The following is a 14,703-nucleotide window of genomic DNA, read 5'->3' on the forward strand; positions in this document are numbered from 1 at the left end:
AAGAGGGTAAGAAGAGTCTTCTCAGTGGGGCAGGGGTAGGAAAGAGGTCAGGATGTTTGTCCCAAAGAAGAAAACCCCTTCTGTATACACATAGAGACGGATGATAAACCGCTGATGACAAACCGCTGAACCTTCAGCAACTCTCTTCACCTTCTCTGTTCTTCAGGACAATGGGAGGAACACCGTCTGCCTGGCAGCTCCTCCTGCATGACCGCTGCATTTCCCCCGGCCGTCAGCAAAAACCTTCGGGGGGTTTAAGGGTAGGATCCAAAACACGCTTTGCAGTTTTTGGTGTCGCTGCAGCGTTGCTGAATTTAGTGTTACTGGAACTCTCAGTCATGGTCTTCAGCCTGTTAGCATTTTGTTATATTGCCCTTTGGGCTGAAATGCATCGTTCTTGTTTTCAGGCCAACGGCAAAATTCTTTCAGGACACTTGATTAAAATTCTATGTGGCCGGCGGAGTTACTGAGCATTGAGGCAGTACAGAAGAGAGCTTCTAAAAATGATTGCAATGTGGGTTGCTTCCCCCCGCCTCTTTATTTCTGTGTCCTTAAAATGACACTTCTCCAGGAATTTATCCCGTGTGACACAAAGCCTTTGATTTTCATGAAGGCACTTGCTGTAAAATAATAAAACGAGTATTTGAACGGTTTGAATGCGGAGAGGGTTTGAAACACCAAAAATATGCAACAAGTGAGTTGCTATTAATATTTGTAAATTAGTTGCAGTATGTGCCCTGTTCATTGGTCGACCTGGGGGCCTGGAGACCAGCACGGAGATTATTTCCCAATAAATAATGATGATTTAAATGAGAGATTACAAAATCTCGTCAGTAGAGATCAGGGAGTGATCGATATTTTTGTGTCCTCAGAAGGTTGCAAACCCTTCCAGCTCTGTTCAAGCTGGAGGAAGTGTGCTCCCTCCTCCCCGGGAAGGTCTGGCAGTGACACAGTGCCCTGATAACGGCTTCATGCCTGCTGCAATGAAAACATTTTCCTTCTGTGTCTGAAAAAAAACCCCACTTAAAACAGGAGCTGGTAGCTGCAAAGTGCCAAAACCTCTCTGACTTGAAATAGCTTTTGTTCACTGGAGAAATTCCACTTATTTTAGATAGAAATTTAACTTCATCTAAGGTGGCTGCAAAGAAATTTTTTTTTTAAATTAGGTAAGTGAAATAAATTTTGTTTCATATATGGCTGGTGAATAACAAGCTTAAATGAACTAAGTGCAAAATACATTTCAGCGTCCCTTTGTAGGGCAGCTACTTAGTGTAAGGCTTCGTACAGTCACAAGGAGATGGCAGCTGCCTCGGAGTCCCTTACGTTGACATGGGAAAAGAAGAATTAACCTTTTGTTTGGTTATGAGGCTGGCACCTCTAAACCTTTAAAATTCTTCTGAAGTTCAAGCCTCTTAGGCTTTGCAAGTGAAAAATGTGAATTTAGAATCAGGAGAGAGCTGATGGATACCTGGGTCATAATTTCCTATTTATGATGGTGAATGATTCGCTATGAAGGCTAAAGCTGCGCATTTACACATGTAAATTGAACTAGGATTAAACCCAGACAGGATTGTCCTTGACAAGGAGGAGTGTTGCTGCAGGTTGAAGACTGGTGATGGGGAAAGTGCAGCATGAGATGTTGTCAGTTGAGGTAGTCGTAGAAAAATGTGTGTGGAGGGGCAAGGAGACTTAGATCAGACATCACTAAGAACAAAAACATTCAGTCTGGTTGGTATTGGGACACATCCTAAGTGACAAATGGCCGAGGTCCCCTGTCTTTGACAAGCCAATCGCACTGGTAGTACTGCTGTCACACCAATGCTGTGTCTCAGGCTGCCTAGAAGCAAACCTGACAAGATGCTGAAGTATTTAATAGCTGTGGCTTGTCTTTACTTCAGGTTTGCGTGAAAATTGTTCTCTAGAGGAAGGTGACTTCAGGGAGAAAGAACCAACCCTCATGTAATGCTAAAAAAAAAAAGAACAACCCCCAAACCAACAAACACAACGAGGTGGAGTCCTCAACATGTGGAAAAAGCTTTGGGTGAACAAGAATGAACTAATTTCATGGTCTGGCAGCTTTGTTGTCCCTTGGCAGCCTGCCCAGCTGTCAACTGCTGGCTCTCTTGCTTTGGTGTAAATGCTGTGACAATTTCTAGGCAGATCCTTGAACAGGCCAACGGCATGTGAAGAAAAAGCCCCTACTTGCAAGAGAGGACTTGGGGGAAGAAATACTGATTACCCTTTGAAAAGACACCACATACAGAGAGACTTGTGAATTATCCACCTTTTACATTGGGTTGTGCTGCCTGGTGCTGAAAAGCAGCATGAAAGCTGGTTTTCTTCTGTTCTGCCTCCCACCCCTTAGTCGGTTCTGATTGGAAGAGAGCAGCAAGTTACTGCCAGTATGGAACGTATTAGAAGTTGCTGTATTAAGACTTTGTTCTGTTTTTTTATCCCCAAGAACTTGAACTTAAATTTGTTTGCCTCAGAACCCTGAAATTTGTGAAGGTCCAACCCCTAACACTGGAAACCACCACATTCAGTGCTGTGATGTGAGCTGTGCAGAGCCGTGGAATTGTTTGGGTTGAAAGAGACCTTTAAGCTCATCGAGTCCCCCCGTTCCCCCAGCACTGCCAGGTCCCCACTGACCCCTGTCCCTCAGCACCACCTCGACACAAGGGCTGGGAAACCCCTCCAGGGATGGGGACTCCACCACTGCCCTGGGCAGCCTGGGACACGCCTGCACAACCCCAACAGGGAAGAAATTGTTCCTCAGGGACAACCTCAACCTCCCCTGGTGCAACTTGAGGCTGGTTCCTCTCATCCTGTTGCTTGTTTCTGGGGAGAAGAGACTTACACCCCCTCCCTCGCTCCACCCTCCTGTCAGGGAGTTGTCAGAGCCAGAAGGTCTCCCTGGAGCCTCCTTTTCTCCAGGCTCAACCCCACCAGGTCCCTCAGCTGCTCCTCAGGGCACTTGTGCTCCAGACCCTGCTCCAGCTCCGCTGCCCTTCTCTGGACATGCTCCAGCCCCTCAACATCCTTCTGGGAGTGAGGGACCAAAACCGAACCCAGAATTCAAGGTGCAGCCTCCCCAGTGCCCCCAGTACAGGCGGACGATCCCTGCCCTGTTCCTGCTGGCCACACCAGTGCTGGTACACGCCAGGATGCTGTTGGCTCCTCTTCAGCTGCTATTAACCAACACCTCCAGGTGTTGTCCTTTTCCTCCTAAACCTATCGCATTTACCAGTGATTTCTCTTCTCTCAAGACATTCAGCTGCAGGCTGTTGCGGGTGAGGTGGGTTCCTTTGGGTAACAAGGTATCTCAGTTGTAGGAATCTCTGGATTTGACTGAAAAAATCCACTCAAACTGCTTCAGCTTTAAGCATGTTCGTGTGGGCTGTGTCATTGCATCCTATTCTGTGTCCAACTGAAGCATGTCTTGTAACACGATGGCTGTATGACCTACATCTGCTTGCAGGCTCAGAGCGAGAGAGGGACTGGAAGAGTCCGTTGTAAAGTTTGCAGTAGGGCACTTGTTTGGACTTGCCTTCAGACTCTAAAGGATATTGGTTTAGTGTTAGATACTAGTTTAGACTGAATACTAACCTATCCAAGGGGTTAAAAAGCTCAATCCTCTGTAAGATGCTGTTAGTTATTGTGTAACTACAGGTGAAAAGCTTCAGGTTCCTGTGCAGATGTATTGGTGTTGCTTGGCCTTCCTTTCCATGAATGTTTAATGTGGAAGTCTGGGTTTACTTTGTTATAGACTTTTTGGTGAGTTTAATTCCCTAATTTTAACTCTATCCATCCAATACCGCATATTGGGAAACACAGCATCCTGCAGTTAGGATGGATTGGGCTGTAATACTTTACTCCCTCTTCCTTTACCCCTCTTTTCCATTTTCTTTTATATTTACTGTGTTGCTTCTTACCCTTGGAAATTTGGAATTTTATTAGCATTCAGGTTTTCCACCCTTCTCTTATTGTTTTGGAAACAACATTTTGCTTTGTTCAAATTCTCTGCCACATCCTGGCTGTAAGCTGGTGCTTGAGAGTTTTAGGGCAGATTAGAGAAGTTATGCCAGACTCTCACTCTTTACCCCTCCCAAACCATGTGGGGGGAGAACAGTAGAGCTGCCGTTCCTCAGTGAGCAAGCGGAGAGCTTGCAGGGTTCAGGCAGAATGGTTTTGATCATGTTAACCACTGTATTGGATTGCTTTTTGTTGTTGCTCTTTCCTCTGGTGCTCCAGTTGGATTGGTTTAAGCGTGATTTGCAAAAGCTTGACAGGATCAGAGCTGCGAAACAATCAGCAGGTTGTTCTGTAAGCCAGTGTTAATGGACGTTCGGCACATGGCCTCCCAGTAGCCTCTTTTCGAGATAACCCAAGCTCATCCCAGGACCTGATGTGGAGTTCACTTCTCGTTGGTGATGGACCAGGCTGCAGCAGAACAGAAAAGGGGCTTTTATCTACCTTTGTGTGCAATGCAAACTGAACTGAGTGCCTTGAAGAAAGCAAAACTTATTCTTGGGTGTGTTAAAACCATCAGGAATTTAAGACATTAGTCTCCTCCAGTTGGAGCTGCTGAGGCTGAGGAGCCAAGCTGATGGAGAGACGCAAACTGCCAAGAATCTGAAGGATAAGAGGTTTAGAAAATGGACTGGGGTGTTTAGTCTGGAACAGAGATAGCAGCCCTTCAGGTCATCAAAAGCTGTAATCAAGGTCATGAGTGCAGCAGGGAGGACTCAACCTGTGTAACTTTTGAAGTGACAGAGCACCCGAGTAGGCTTGTCAGGGACGTTGAGGAATGTCCCTCATTGGAATCTCTAGAGAACAGACAAGTTTAGTGTGTTCTTACATTGTAAACTAATTAGATTAGATAATTAAATCTTCCCCAGCTAGTATGTCTGACTCATTAGTCAGTAGGAGAAGAAATAGAGAAACACAATAGGTTTTAGAAGCTAGTGGTCTGTCATGGTAGCAAGGCTTTGTTTTTATCTGAAGAAGCTTCACCTAAATGTGGCAGATTAAAGTTTGCAGAGGTTCTGCTGATAAAACCATACACCTCGTTAGCTCCTGTGAACTTAAAGATCAGCTTTCAATACAGCTTCTGACTTGCTGTTTGTGAGTTGTAGCGAAGCTTTCACTGGGGTGGGTGCTGCAGCTAATGCTTGTTTTTAGGCAACGTCTCCACCAAACGGATTATAAAACAGTTGGAGTGTTACAACCTGTATTTCTTGTTGATTCTAAGAACGGGGAATTGGTGCCTTGGTTCCTGCAGTTAGAAGTTAGTGATTTCAGCCCATTTATTTTCAGGAAATCAGCCTGGGTTTTTGTTGTGGTTACAGGACAGGCACCTTCTGATGGTGTAGAGAGAAGGTTGAGCCGAGGTCGTTCGCTGGTGGAAGGTGATGAGGGTTAATCTGCTGAGCAGGCCAGGAATCTGAACCCAAGCCCGGTCGTTCCAAGGCTTTTATTTAGTAAACTCATTTAATTCAAAACTCGAACAGACAGAACAACTAAACCAAATCTGTGCTGTTGAAAACTGGCTGAGAATGCTGGGAGGAACGTGACCTCGACTGCTGCGGTGCGACACTCTTAGGTATTTCACACCTCCTCAGTCTCTGTGATTTTCTGTTATATTTTGTCCTTAGCCCCTTGTATTTTCCCAAAGTGCATCCACTCTTGCAGAGGACACAGTGACGGTGGGTCACGAATGTTTTCAGGGAATGGACATTCTGTTGCCTGCTTGTTGTGAACCACCAAGTGCCTCCACATGTTTAAAAATGCCAGCTTGCAAGTGAGCTCCGACCCCTTCGAGTATTTCTGTGTTCTGAGAAGCGACACAATAAACCCCTCATTGTTACTGCAGCTCTGTATGGTTTTTAAAGTCATGTCTGCTTTGTTCACTTGCAGATTGCTGCTTTACACTCAGCACAAAAAAAAATACTTATGAAAAAACCAGGCTGTTGCTTTGCTGAATGCCTTGGAGATGCTCACTGAAGTCGGGGGTGGGGGCGGGGGGTGTTAGGCCCTGATGAACAATCCAGATAATATTGTGTCACCTTCTGGACTCAGTACTTGGCTTACTTTAGATAACCTTTTTGTCTTCATTTCTCACCAGTTTTTTCTTCTGGGGGAAAAACCAAACCCAAAACCCACAGAAAACATAAAAAAAAAGCCCAACCCAAAAAACCTCAGCCAATGTGTTCAGCTTTCAGGGGATACCAGACAGCGATTCGTGACTCTGGATTCAGAGGGAAGCTGTCTTAAATTGCCCTTCCTCGGAGAGGTTTCGTCATCCTCGCTGTGATGATCAGTATTCTCATCTTCATGGTGCTTATTGACCATATTTGCTGCTGTAGTGAAGCTCATGAAAAGTGGAACTCCCATGTGTATCCTCTTGTTTGAACAAGCGCGTTTGTCAGAGAAATGGATTTAATCGGCTCTGCCTCTGCTGGGAAGGTTGTTGCTCTGGGGAGAGTCACCCTTCCTCCCTGTGTCATCTGTAAAAGGTGAGGAGGACAGTTTCACCTGTCAGACACGTTGGAGAGGACTCAAGGGGTGCTTGGTAGCTGTACCTCTCACAACCAAATCTTGTCAACCCACAAAGGATTGAACGGAGTCTCCAGGGAAGGTGGTGGCACTTCTATCTGCCACAAGGACCTGCTTTTCTTTGTGTTCTAAGCTCAAAGCTTGTCATGAAGCCCTGTACATCCAGAGACCTGTCATACCCATGTCTGTATTTTTCTTGCCTTATGATGCGACTGATAATAGTTTGTTCGTTCAAGGCCTGTTCCCTGCCATTTTGAACCTGGCCAGCAACGCTCACATCTCCACCAATGCCACCTGTGGGGAGAAGGGACCGGAGATGTTCTGCAAACTGGTGGAGCACGTCCCAGGACAGCCCTTGCGCAACGCCCAGTGTCGTGTCTGCGACCACCACAGCGCCAATCCCAAAGGCAAGTTTCAACTAGGTTTTTTATTGGCTTCATGGGTTTGTCATTCTTTTTGACCCTTCCTCGTGAATACAGCGTGTTCTGGAGTCAAATACTTCTTGCTTTCAGTTTCTCTACTAAAAGAGTGAAACTACTTTTGAGCAAAGGGCTGACAAAGTGGGAGCATCTTAAATCACTGTTAAGCACCACAGAGTCCATTGACAGCCTTCCTGGCTGGGGACAGATTTCAGCTTTCACTTCACGATCGGAATAAATTGTGCTCAGTGCTGTGTCAGAAAATGCAGTGAGGTGCCTTTTCAAGAGATGTTTAATTTTTTGCTTTAAAACAAAGAAATTGTGCTCTGTGCTGGGTCAGAAAATGCAGTGAGGTGCCTTTTCAAGAGATGTTTAATTTTTTGCTTTAAAACAGAACAGCATCCAATTTCCAGTGCGATCGATGGTACCAACAACTGGTGGCAAAGCCCCAGTATTCAGAATGGGAGGCAATACCACTGGGTCACCATCACCCTGGATTTGAGGCAGGTGAGTAACATGAGGGTGAGCTCTGTTTGTTGTGCGTGGAGTATAAGCCTTGTATTGAAACTGCAGTTTCAGAGGAGGAGAGAAGTGACTGGTGGGTTGTTGTATTCGGGTCAATTATCTCACAGCAGATCTCAATTTCAACTTTTCTGGTGAAATTTCTCAGTGTTTTTGCATATTTGCATTAAAAATGTAAACCTGCTAATGGTCAGATTGAAGTGTAAGATGGCAGAAAGTTCAATTGCAGGATCTCCGAAACCCTGGCAACAGACTTTCCTCGGTCGAGGGATAGCCTTCAGGACTAGAAGGCAAAACACCCATAAAATGGGGCAAAGTTAGTGTTGCTGGAAGAAACGTTGGTTTGCCACTTACCATGCTTCTCTCCTGACTGATCTGAACCACCGTCTTGTTGGGAGGAGCACGGGGAAGAAATGTTCTGTACTGTATCTTCTGTGAACTTTTGCTGTCAGTTGGGAGCGTTGAGACTCTCTAACGCAGTCATTTCTGACCCTGGGGAGGCAGAGGCTGGTTCCTCTGTTCTGGTGGCACTTGATGGTAAAGCTTGGAGGGATTCATTGCTCTTGGGCAGGAGGCTGCTAAACTGTACAGAACATTTGCTAATTGATTAATTTGTCTGTTGGACGTGGGAGAATCGGAACTCTCTTGCCCTACTCCAAGAAAAGACAAAAACATTTTCTTCAGAAATTAATCTTTCTTGTCTCTTTCTTGTCATTTTGCATTGGCCTAAGCTGTTTGAAAATCCGAGCTCGACAATCCCTTCGTATGGGGATGCTCAGTGTAGAAGAAGCTTTGATACTCAAATACCCATGGGAGGTGTGTGGTGGGTTATAAGCTTTTGCAAAATCTCTAGAGCCTGCTCGAGAGTCATTTTAAAGATTAAACCAGCAGGTTTAACTTTGATGTTTTATAATGGAGCAAAGGTTGAACAAGTGCCGATGTTTGCTCTTTAATTAGAAAGCAGAACTGCTGGGGAAATAATCACAGGGTGTCTTTTGTCAGTGACAGAAGGTTTGGATGGGGATCTGTTCAAAGTTTGTGTTTGGTTTGTCAGTGGACAAACAGGAAGGAAAAATGGAGGAGAGAATGCCTTGCCCTTTATCCTCCTAGAACACTTTCACTTTGGAAACAGAGCCGCTGAGCTGCTCTCTGAATCTTTTATTCTCCTGCCTTAGCGCTGTTGATGTTTCACCAAATAAATATTCTTCCTCTCCTGACCCATGCTCAGTTTCACTAACTTGATTTGAAAAGTTTCCCCCAAGGGGCCTTTCTTCTGTGTTTTCCTTAGAGCTGGAGAGAGAGAAGGCATCTGGGGCTATGCAAACCGAATGTAAATTACGGCTCGGGGAGAAAGGCTCTGCCTAACGGGGAGCGCCTGAAGTCAGTGAGTTATTAGAGCTGCCTTTGGTGCATTCATTTTAAGCGAGTCAGCACAAGTAAAAACAACTCAGAAGGACCTTAGTGGTTTTAGTAACTCTTTACTTCATAAATTTGCTTGGGAATGAGTTAAAATGCTCTTAAGACCTGTGAAAGTGTTCCTGAAAGTTTGTGTGTGGGGCAGTATATCTTCAGCGTTGGTACTTCATGTGCATTGAATCTGTCCAGCAGCCTATTAGAGTAACTATGTCCTTGCCAGAACACGACTATATTCACACCCTTTGGTGATGTGCAGAATGACCCTCTGCTCATTATTTTGGGGTTTTTTGAGTAATTACCAGCAGTTCTCGCAGTAAGAGGAGTGGGTTGTTTCTTGGGATTGTTACCCGTGTACAGATTAGAGATAGAATCCAGCAGTTGGTTGCTGGAACACGCCGTGACTGGCAAATACGGGGGAGATTCCTTACTGGTGAAAACTAGCCCCACTCCAGTTTACCCCGGATGAAGTTCTGGCTGTGGTCTGTGTCCTCCACTTGGCTGCTTTCACCTCTTGGCTCAGAGCTGGAGGGAGCAGAGGATAACGCTTTCAGCTAATATCTACCTTGTGCTTAGTTTAAACACCCGCTGGAGCGAAGAGCAGTTTGGGAGCTGGTTGAGCAGAGGAGGCTGGCCGATAAACCCAGCAGCGAAAGGGCTGTTTGGGTCGTTCTCCGTTGCAGTCTGCGCTGTTTGTAACTAATGCCAAGCATTGTGTGAAGGTACCCAGCGGCTCCATCACGAGTTTTTAGCTCACATGGCTCATAGCTGTGTCAGTGTATTCTGGCATGTCTTGCAGTCTTTCCAGGACCCAAGTGTAGGATAGTCTTTCCTTTTCTTTTTCCTTCCCCCTTTCCATTAAATGTATGGCAGAGATCCAGAACCGGGGAACGAGCAGTTTAGCAATGAGGTGTCGTATTGATGTACGAGATCCCAAGATTTGATGGATGACCTTGTGCTTCCTACGCTGCCAGTTTTACAGAAACGAGATGTGTGGCGGCAGTTCCAGACAAAACCAACGTCTTTTCCTGGGTTTGACTCCTCTGGACAGCTACTTTGTGAAATTATAATGAATTAAAGTAAATGCGGACTGTTAGATGTCGGCAGCGTCCTTGGGCCAGCTGTGAAATATTTCTGTCCCATCATTAAATGAAGAATATTCTCTTCAGTTTTATTACAGATCCTTTGCTGATGTATGAAGATATTATTCTGTTGTCTTCACCGGACCAGTGCTAATCTATTGGGTGTCACAAGCTTCCTTAAAAGCCTCTTGTGGCTTTTTTAGATTGATGATGCAAGATTCCAGCTGCTCATCTGTATGTGCCTACAAGACACTTCTTGAATCAGATTTTTTCTTTTCTTCTAAAATTGTGTAATCAAAATCTTGAAAAAAAGACAATTTAGGAGACTAGCAAATTTACTGGATTTAGTTTATTCTGCACACAGACTGCATCACAGACTCCTCAGAGCAAGCAGTTGCTTGGACTTGCAGTCTCCAACAAGAGCCTGAAGCGTCTCCATCCCTTAAAGATGTTTTTGTGAACGATATAGGCTGATTCTCAGAAGGTCCCTTCATGGAGTCATCTGTTCTTGGAGAGTTTGCACAGCTTGATTTTAGACTTTTTGGACAATAAAATGAAATCTGAGGGGAAGAAGAGGCTTTTCTGGTAACCAGGTTTGACAGCACTGAGCATGGAATGATTTTGTGGTTTCCCTTGTACATACTTACAGATACAAAAAGGCATATTCTTCCCTTATTGTTGTCTCCCTTCATGTAAATTGAAAAGGGTAGCTGGGAATTTTTCTTCTAAAAGAATTCCAGGAAAACTGTGCTTGCTGGGGCGTGTATCTGCGTGGGTTGTAGAGCACTGGCCATGCCCTCAGCAGTGGGGACTTTGGCTGGCAGCTGCTGCGTGGCCTGGAGCAAAAAAAAAAGTAGGCAAAATGTCCTGATGAATGGGGAGAAGGGTTTGGAGTTAAATCTGTGTCCCGAGCGATGCACTCGCTGTGGCTGGATCTGCATGCAGGGAATCAGGGCTGTTGGAAAGGCGAAATCAAGCAGGAGTGGCTTATGTTGGTGGTGCTGCTGTGAGGAAGTGGTTCTCCAGTCCAGGTTGCTTGGCTGGTCTTTACAGTGGGACTGAAGTGCCTGTAAAATGACACTTGTAATCTCTAGCTGCTCGGGAATCGCTCACTCGCTCTGGCTTGCCCTTTTTACCCTTGGAGCTTGCTAAGGAAATGAGCTCTGGGAAAGCTGCACAGTCAGATTAAAGTGTACAAATCATTAGCTCCTGCCACACAGCTCAAGTGTGTCACGGGGTGGTTGGTGGCCACTGGATGGATGTGGAATGTGGTAAGAAACTGCCTGTGGTGATGTTCGAACCTGAGGAACTTAGAAAAGTAGAAGACTGTGAAGCAGAGCTCTAAGGCTGTTGGAAATCAGCCTGAGTTACGTGGAGTTCCGGTTCAGACCATTGTGGGTTGCAGAGGCTGGGGGATATGAGGTCTGTGGAACTTCCTCCTGCTGATGTGCCTTAAAGCATCGTCATCTGCAAACACTGGGAGCACCTTAACCCCTTCCTCCAGCTTCATTTCCTTTCTTGGGAGTATAATCCCGGAGAATATAAATCCTACCAGTAGGTCCTCGTGTGACTTCAGGAGCATTAATCAAGATCTTTTAGTTTCTATATTTAACCTACATTACTTCGGAGACAAATTTTTCTGGTGTTGCCAGTATTCATTATCTTGTGAATTTACCTATGAAGTACTTCCTGGGTACCTTTTCTGGAAGAATGTTGGCTCAAAGACTATTGAATTGTGCATTGAATATGTGCAGAGTTGCAGTGACAGCTTTTATCTTTAGCAGGCTTTGCCCTTCACCAAGAAACTTGGTATTTAAAAGAAATTCAACTTGTACACTCCTGTGACCGTTGCTCCCTTCTGCAGCAGTGGCTGCAGTTAGTTTGTGGTGCGGGATGGCTCATTGTTACCGGCTGGGACTGGCTTTGAAACTGGCTACATCAGCTGCAGACTATAATGGGTCTTGCAAAACCTCAATGTAATCAAAAGTAGATCATTTGTTGTTCAGCCGACTGTGTAATAAGGAGGGGAGTCGTTTAGTTGATGACAGCAAGCAGAGAGAAGGAATAAATAAGACATGTGTGAGTTTTTGAGGAGTATTCTCTACCAGGGCATTGGGGGGAAAAAAAATGGGCTTCCAGTCTTGCATCTTTTATGCATTTGAGAGACATGATTGAGTTCAAAGGAAGTTGGAGGTGCGTGGCAGTTCCTAAGCTCAGCCAGTAGAACTTGCCCAGTTCTCATAGTTTTCTGGAGTTTTGTGGTAGAGAAAATACCCCTAGAAGTTGTTGCAAGCGTTTTCAGATATAGGGGTACAGAAATGATGTTACCCCACCTTGTGCTTGCGCATAACAATGTGAAACAGGTATAACTCAACTACCACTGACATGCAGGTTGTATGTAGGGAACACAGGTGCTTGACTTGTCTGCTCAAATCCTGTTCTTTGCCCTAAAAAAATCACGTATTTTAGCATTTTTTTCAACAGAAGCTCGTTGGTGTGATGTAAGTTTTACTTAAAAGGGGCTCTTCCCTTCATGGTTGCTGGATTATAATTCTTGGCTTTCATTTAGCCTTCATAGACCCAGGGAAATTTCATTTCTAAGATTAAGGCTGTAGCTAGGCAGTGAGCTGGCTTCTTGTTCTGTTTAGTTCCACTTCATCGTTTGACTTTAAGGTATTAAATCTAGTAAGTCATTTGAAGATAAGTGTCAATTTCTTATGTCTGCGAGATCTCCCAAGCAAAGCTCTCTTCAGTTAATGTGTTTCAAAAGTAGTTTCCTGAATTGCATGTGCGATGCAGTTAGTGTTTTATCTGGGTGTTTATTGAACGTGAGGAGAAACTTCTCTCCTGAGAGGGCGGCAGAGCCCTGGCCCTGGCTGCCCAGAGAGGTGGTGGAGTCTCCTGCTCTGGAGAGATCCCAAACCCGCCTGGACGCCACCCTGGGCACCTGCTCTGGTGACCCTGCTCTGGCAGGGGGTTGGGCTGGGTGATCTCCAGAGCCCCCTGCCAGCCCCACCGGTCTGGGAGTCTGTGATCTTAAGAGCATCTATTCTTAAATAAGGTTATCGAGCTTCTGTTTGTCACATTCATCTTATTTGTCTCAATGTTTTCAGCAGAGTCTGAAAATATTCTTCTACTTAAGTAGCTTCAGCACAGAATGAAAGTGGAATGCACAGAGTTTTCATATCGGTGTAAAAAGCTTGTCAGAAATGCTCTCACCGAGAAGATTAAACTCCCAGCTACAATGTGAAACAAAGAGTTGTTTGGGCTGCAGCTGGCTTTGGGGGAAAAAAAAAAAAAACAAAACAAAACAACCAACCCCAACCCAGTTCTTTGACGGGCTCAGTGGTTCAGGGAAAGATTAAACTCCCAGCTACAATGTGAAACAAAGAGTTGTTTGGGCTGCAGCTGGCTTTGGGGGAAAAAAAAAAAAAACCCAAAACAACCAAACCCAACCCAGTTCTTTGAAGTGCTCAGTGGTTCAGAGAAGCTCAATAGCACGATTCCCATCGAGAGAATGTTGTACCCCAATAATCTGGAACGTACGGTGTGGGTACAGGCTCCAGCTATTGCATTAACACAGAATTATGCACCGAATACATTTAGTCTTTTTCAGTCACATAAGCAGATGTCTTGTTGTAAGGTTCAGAGTTTTGATAAAAAAGGTGCTTATTAAGAAAAGATTTGACTGGTCTCTTGTCAAAAGTTTGTGCGGAACTTGTATCCAGAGTCATTGTACGAAACTCTACTCTCTCCCTGGGCAAACCATATCCTGCTTTTAAAATGTGAATTTAGTACCCAGTTGACTTCTAGTGCTCTTCTGCAGCATAACGAAGTGTTCAATTTCCTTCTTGCGTTTTTTCGGTAGGTCTTTCAAGTTGCATATGTCATCATCAAAGCTGCCAATGCTCCACGACCTGGAAACTGGATTTTGGAACGCTCAGTGGATGGCAGAGAGTTCAGACCCTGGCAGTACTACGCAATTAGCGACACAGAGTGCTTAACTCGTTATAACATCACGCCAAGAATCGGGCCACCGACGTACAAGAGAGACGATGAAGTGATCTGCACCTCCTACTACTCCAGACTCGTTCCCCTGGAGCATGGGGAGGTATGTTTGGGTTTGGACTTGTTTGTAAGAACATGGGCCGATAGCAACTGGAAAACCCTGGAGTTACAGGTAGAGTTCACTGCCCTCAGCGCTACCAGGTGACTTGTTACTCTTCTTTAATGATACTATCTTTACATCTTGTACCAGGACAGCAAAATTCTACATGCTGGGATAAAGCAAAACTTTGGCTCTACGTATTCCTGTTGGTAAACTCTTTGCTCTCTCTCTCTGCATAGTTTGATGGCAGGTATTAGCTGTGAATTATTAGTTGCTTTATCTTGAAAGACTATAACAGAGGCTCTGTGTTTTGCCAGTTTTTTCGTTTAATAAAGCAAACCCCTGTGTTAGGGACACCTGGTTGTGTGAGATAAAGCTGCAGACACCGATGAAGTGCTGGGCTCAGCTGGATCTCCTGCACAAGCCTTGGCATTGTTTCAGGGATGTGGCGTAATTAGGAGCTGGGCAGCCTCGCTGTTGATTGTTCCTTCTTTTAACAAACTCTATTCATGGTATTCGTGTAATTTATTACATGGAGGCAGCCGCACAATGAAACGACACATTAAACCCAGCGGCTCTGCAGTTGTGACTGCTGGTAGGGAAG

General features: G+C 45.1%; 1 protein-coding gene across 1 annotated transcript in view; it reads left to right on the plus strand.

Annotated features, from left to right (window-relative positions):
- The first annotated feature begins 6,790 nt into the window (after positions 1–6,790).
- Positions 6,791–14,703, plus strand: part of LAMA1 (laminin, alpha 1) — a 64,235-nt gene continuing 56,322 nt past the window's right edge. The window contains exons 1-3 of the mRNA XM_010141828.1: positions 6,791–6,962; positions 7,369–7,481; positions 13,860–14,102. Coding sequence (XP_010140130.1) covers positions 6,872–6,962; positions 7,369–7,481; positions 13,860–14,102 — 447 coding nt within the window. The 5' untranslated portion in view covers positions 6,791–6,871. The remainder of the gene's footprint in view (positions 6,963–7,368; positions 7,482–13,859; positions 14,103–14,703) is intronic.

The sequence above is a fragment of the Buceros rhinoceros genome, unplaced genomic scaffold (genome assembly GCF_000710305.1).
Source record: "Buceros rhinoceros silvestris isolate BGI_N320 unplaced genomic scaffold, ASM71030v1 scaffold2648, whole genome shotgun sequence".
Lineage (NCBI taxonomy): Eukaryota > Metazoa > Chordata > Aves > Bucerotiformes > Bucerotidae > Buceros > Buceros rhinoceros.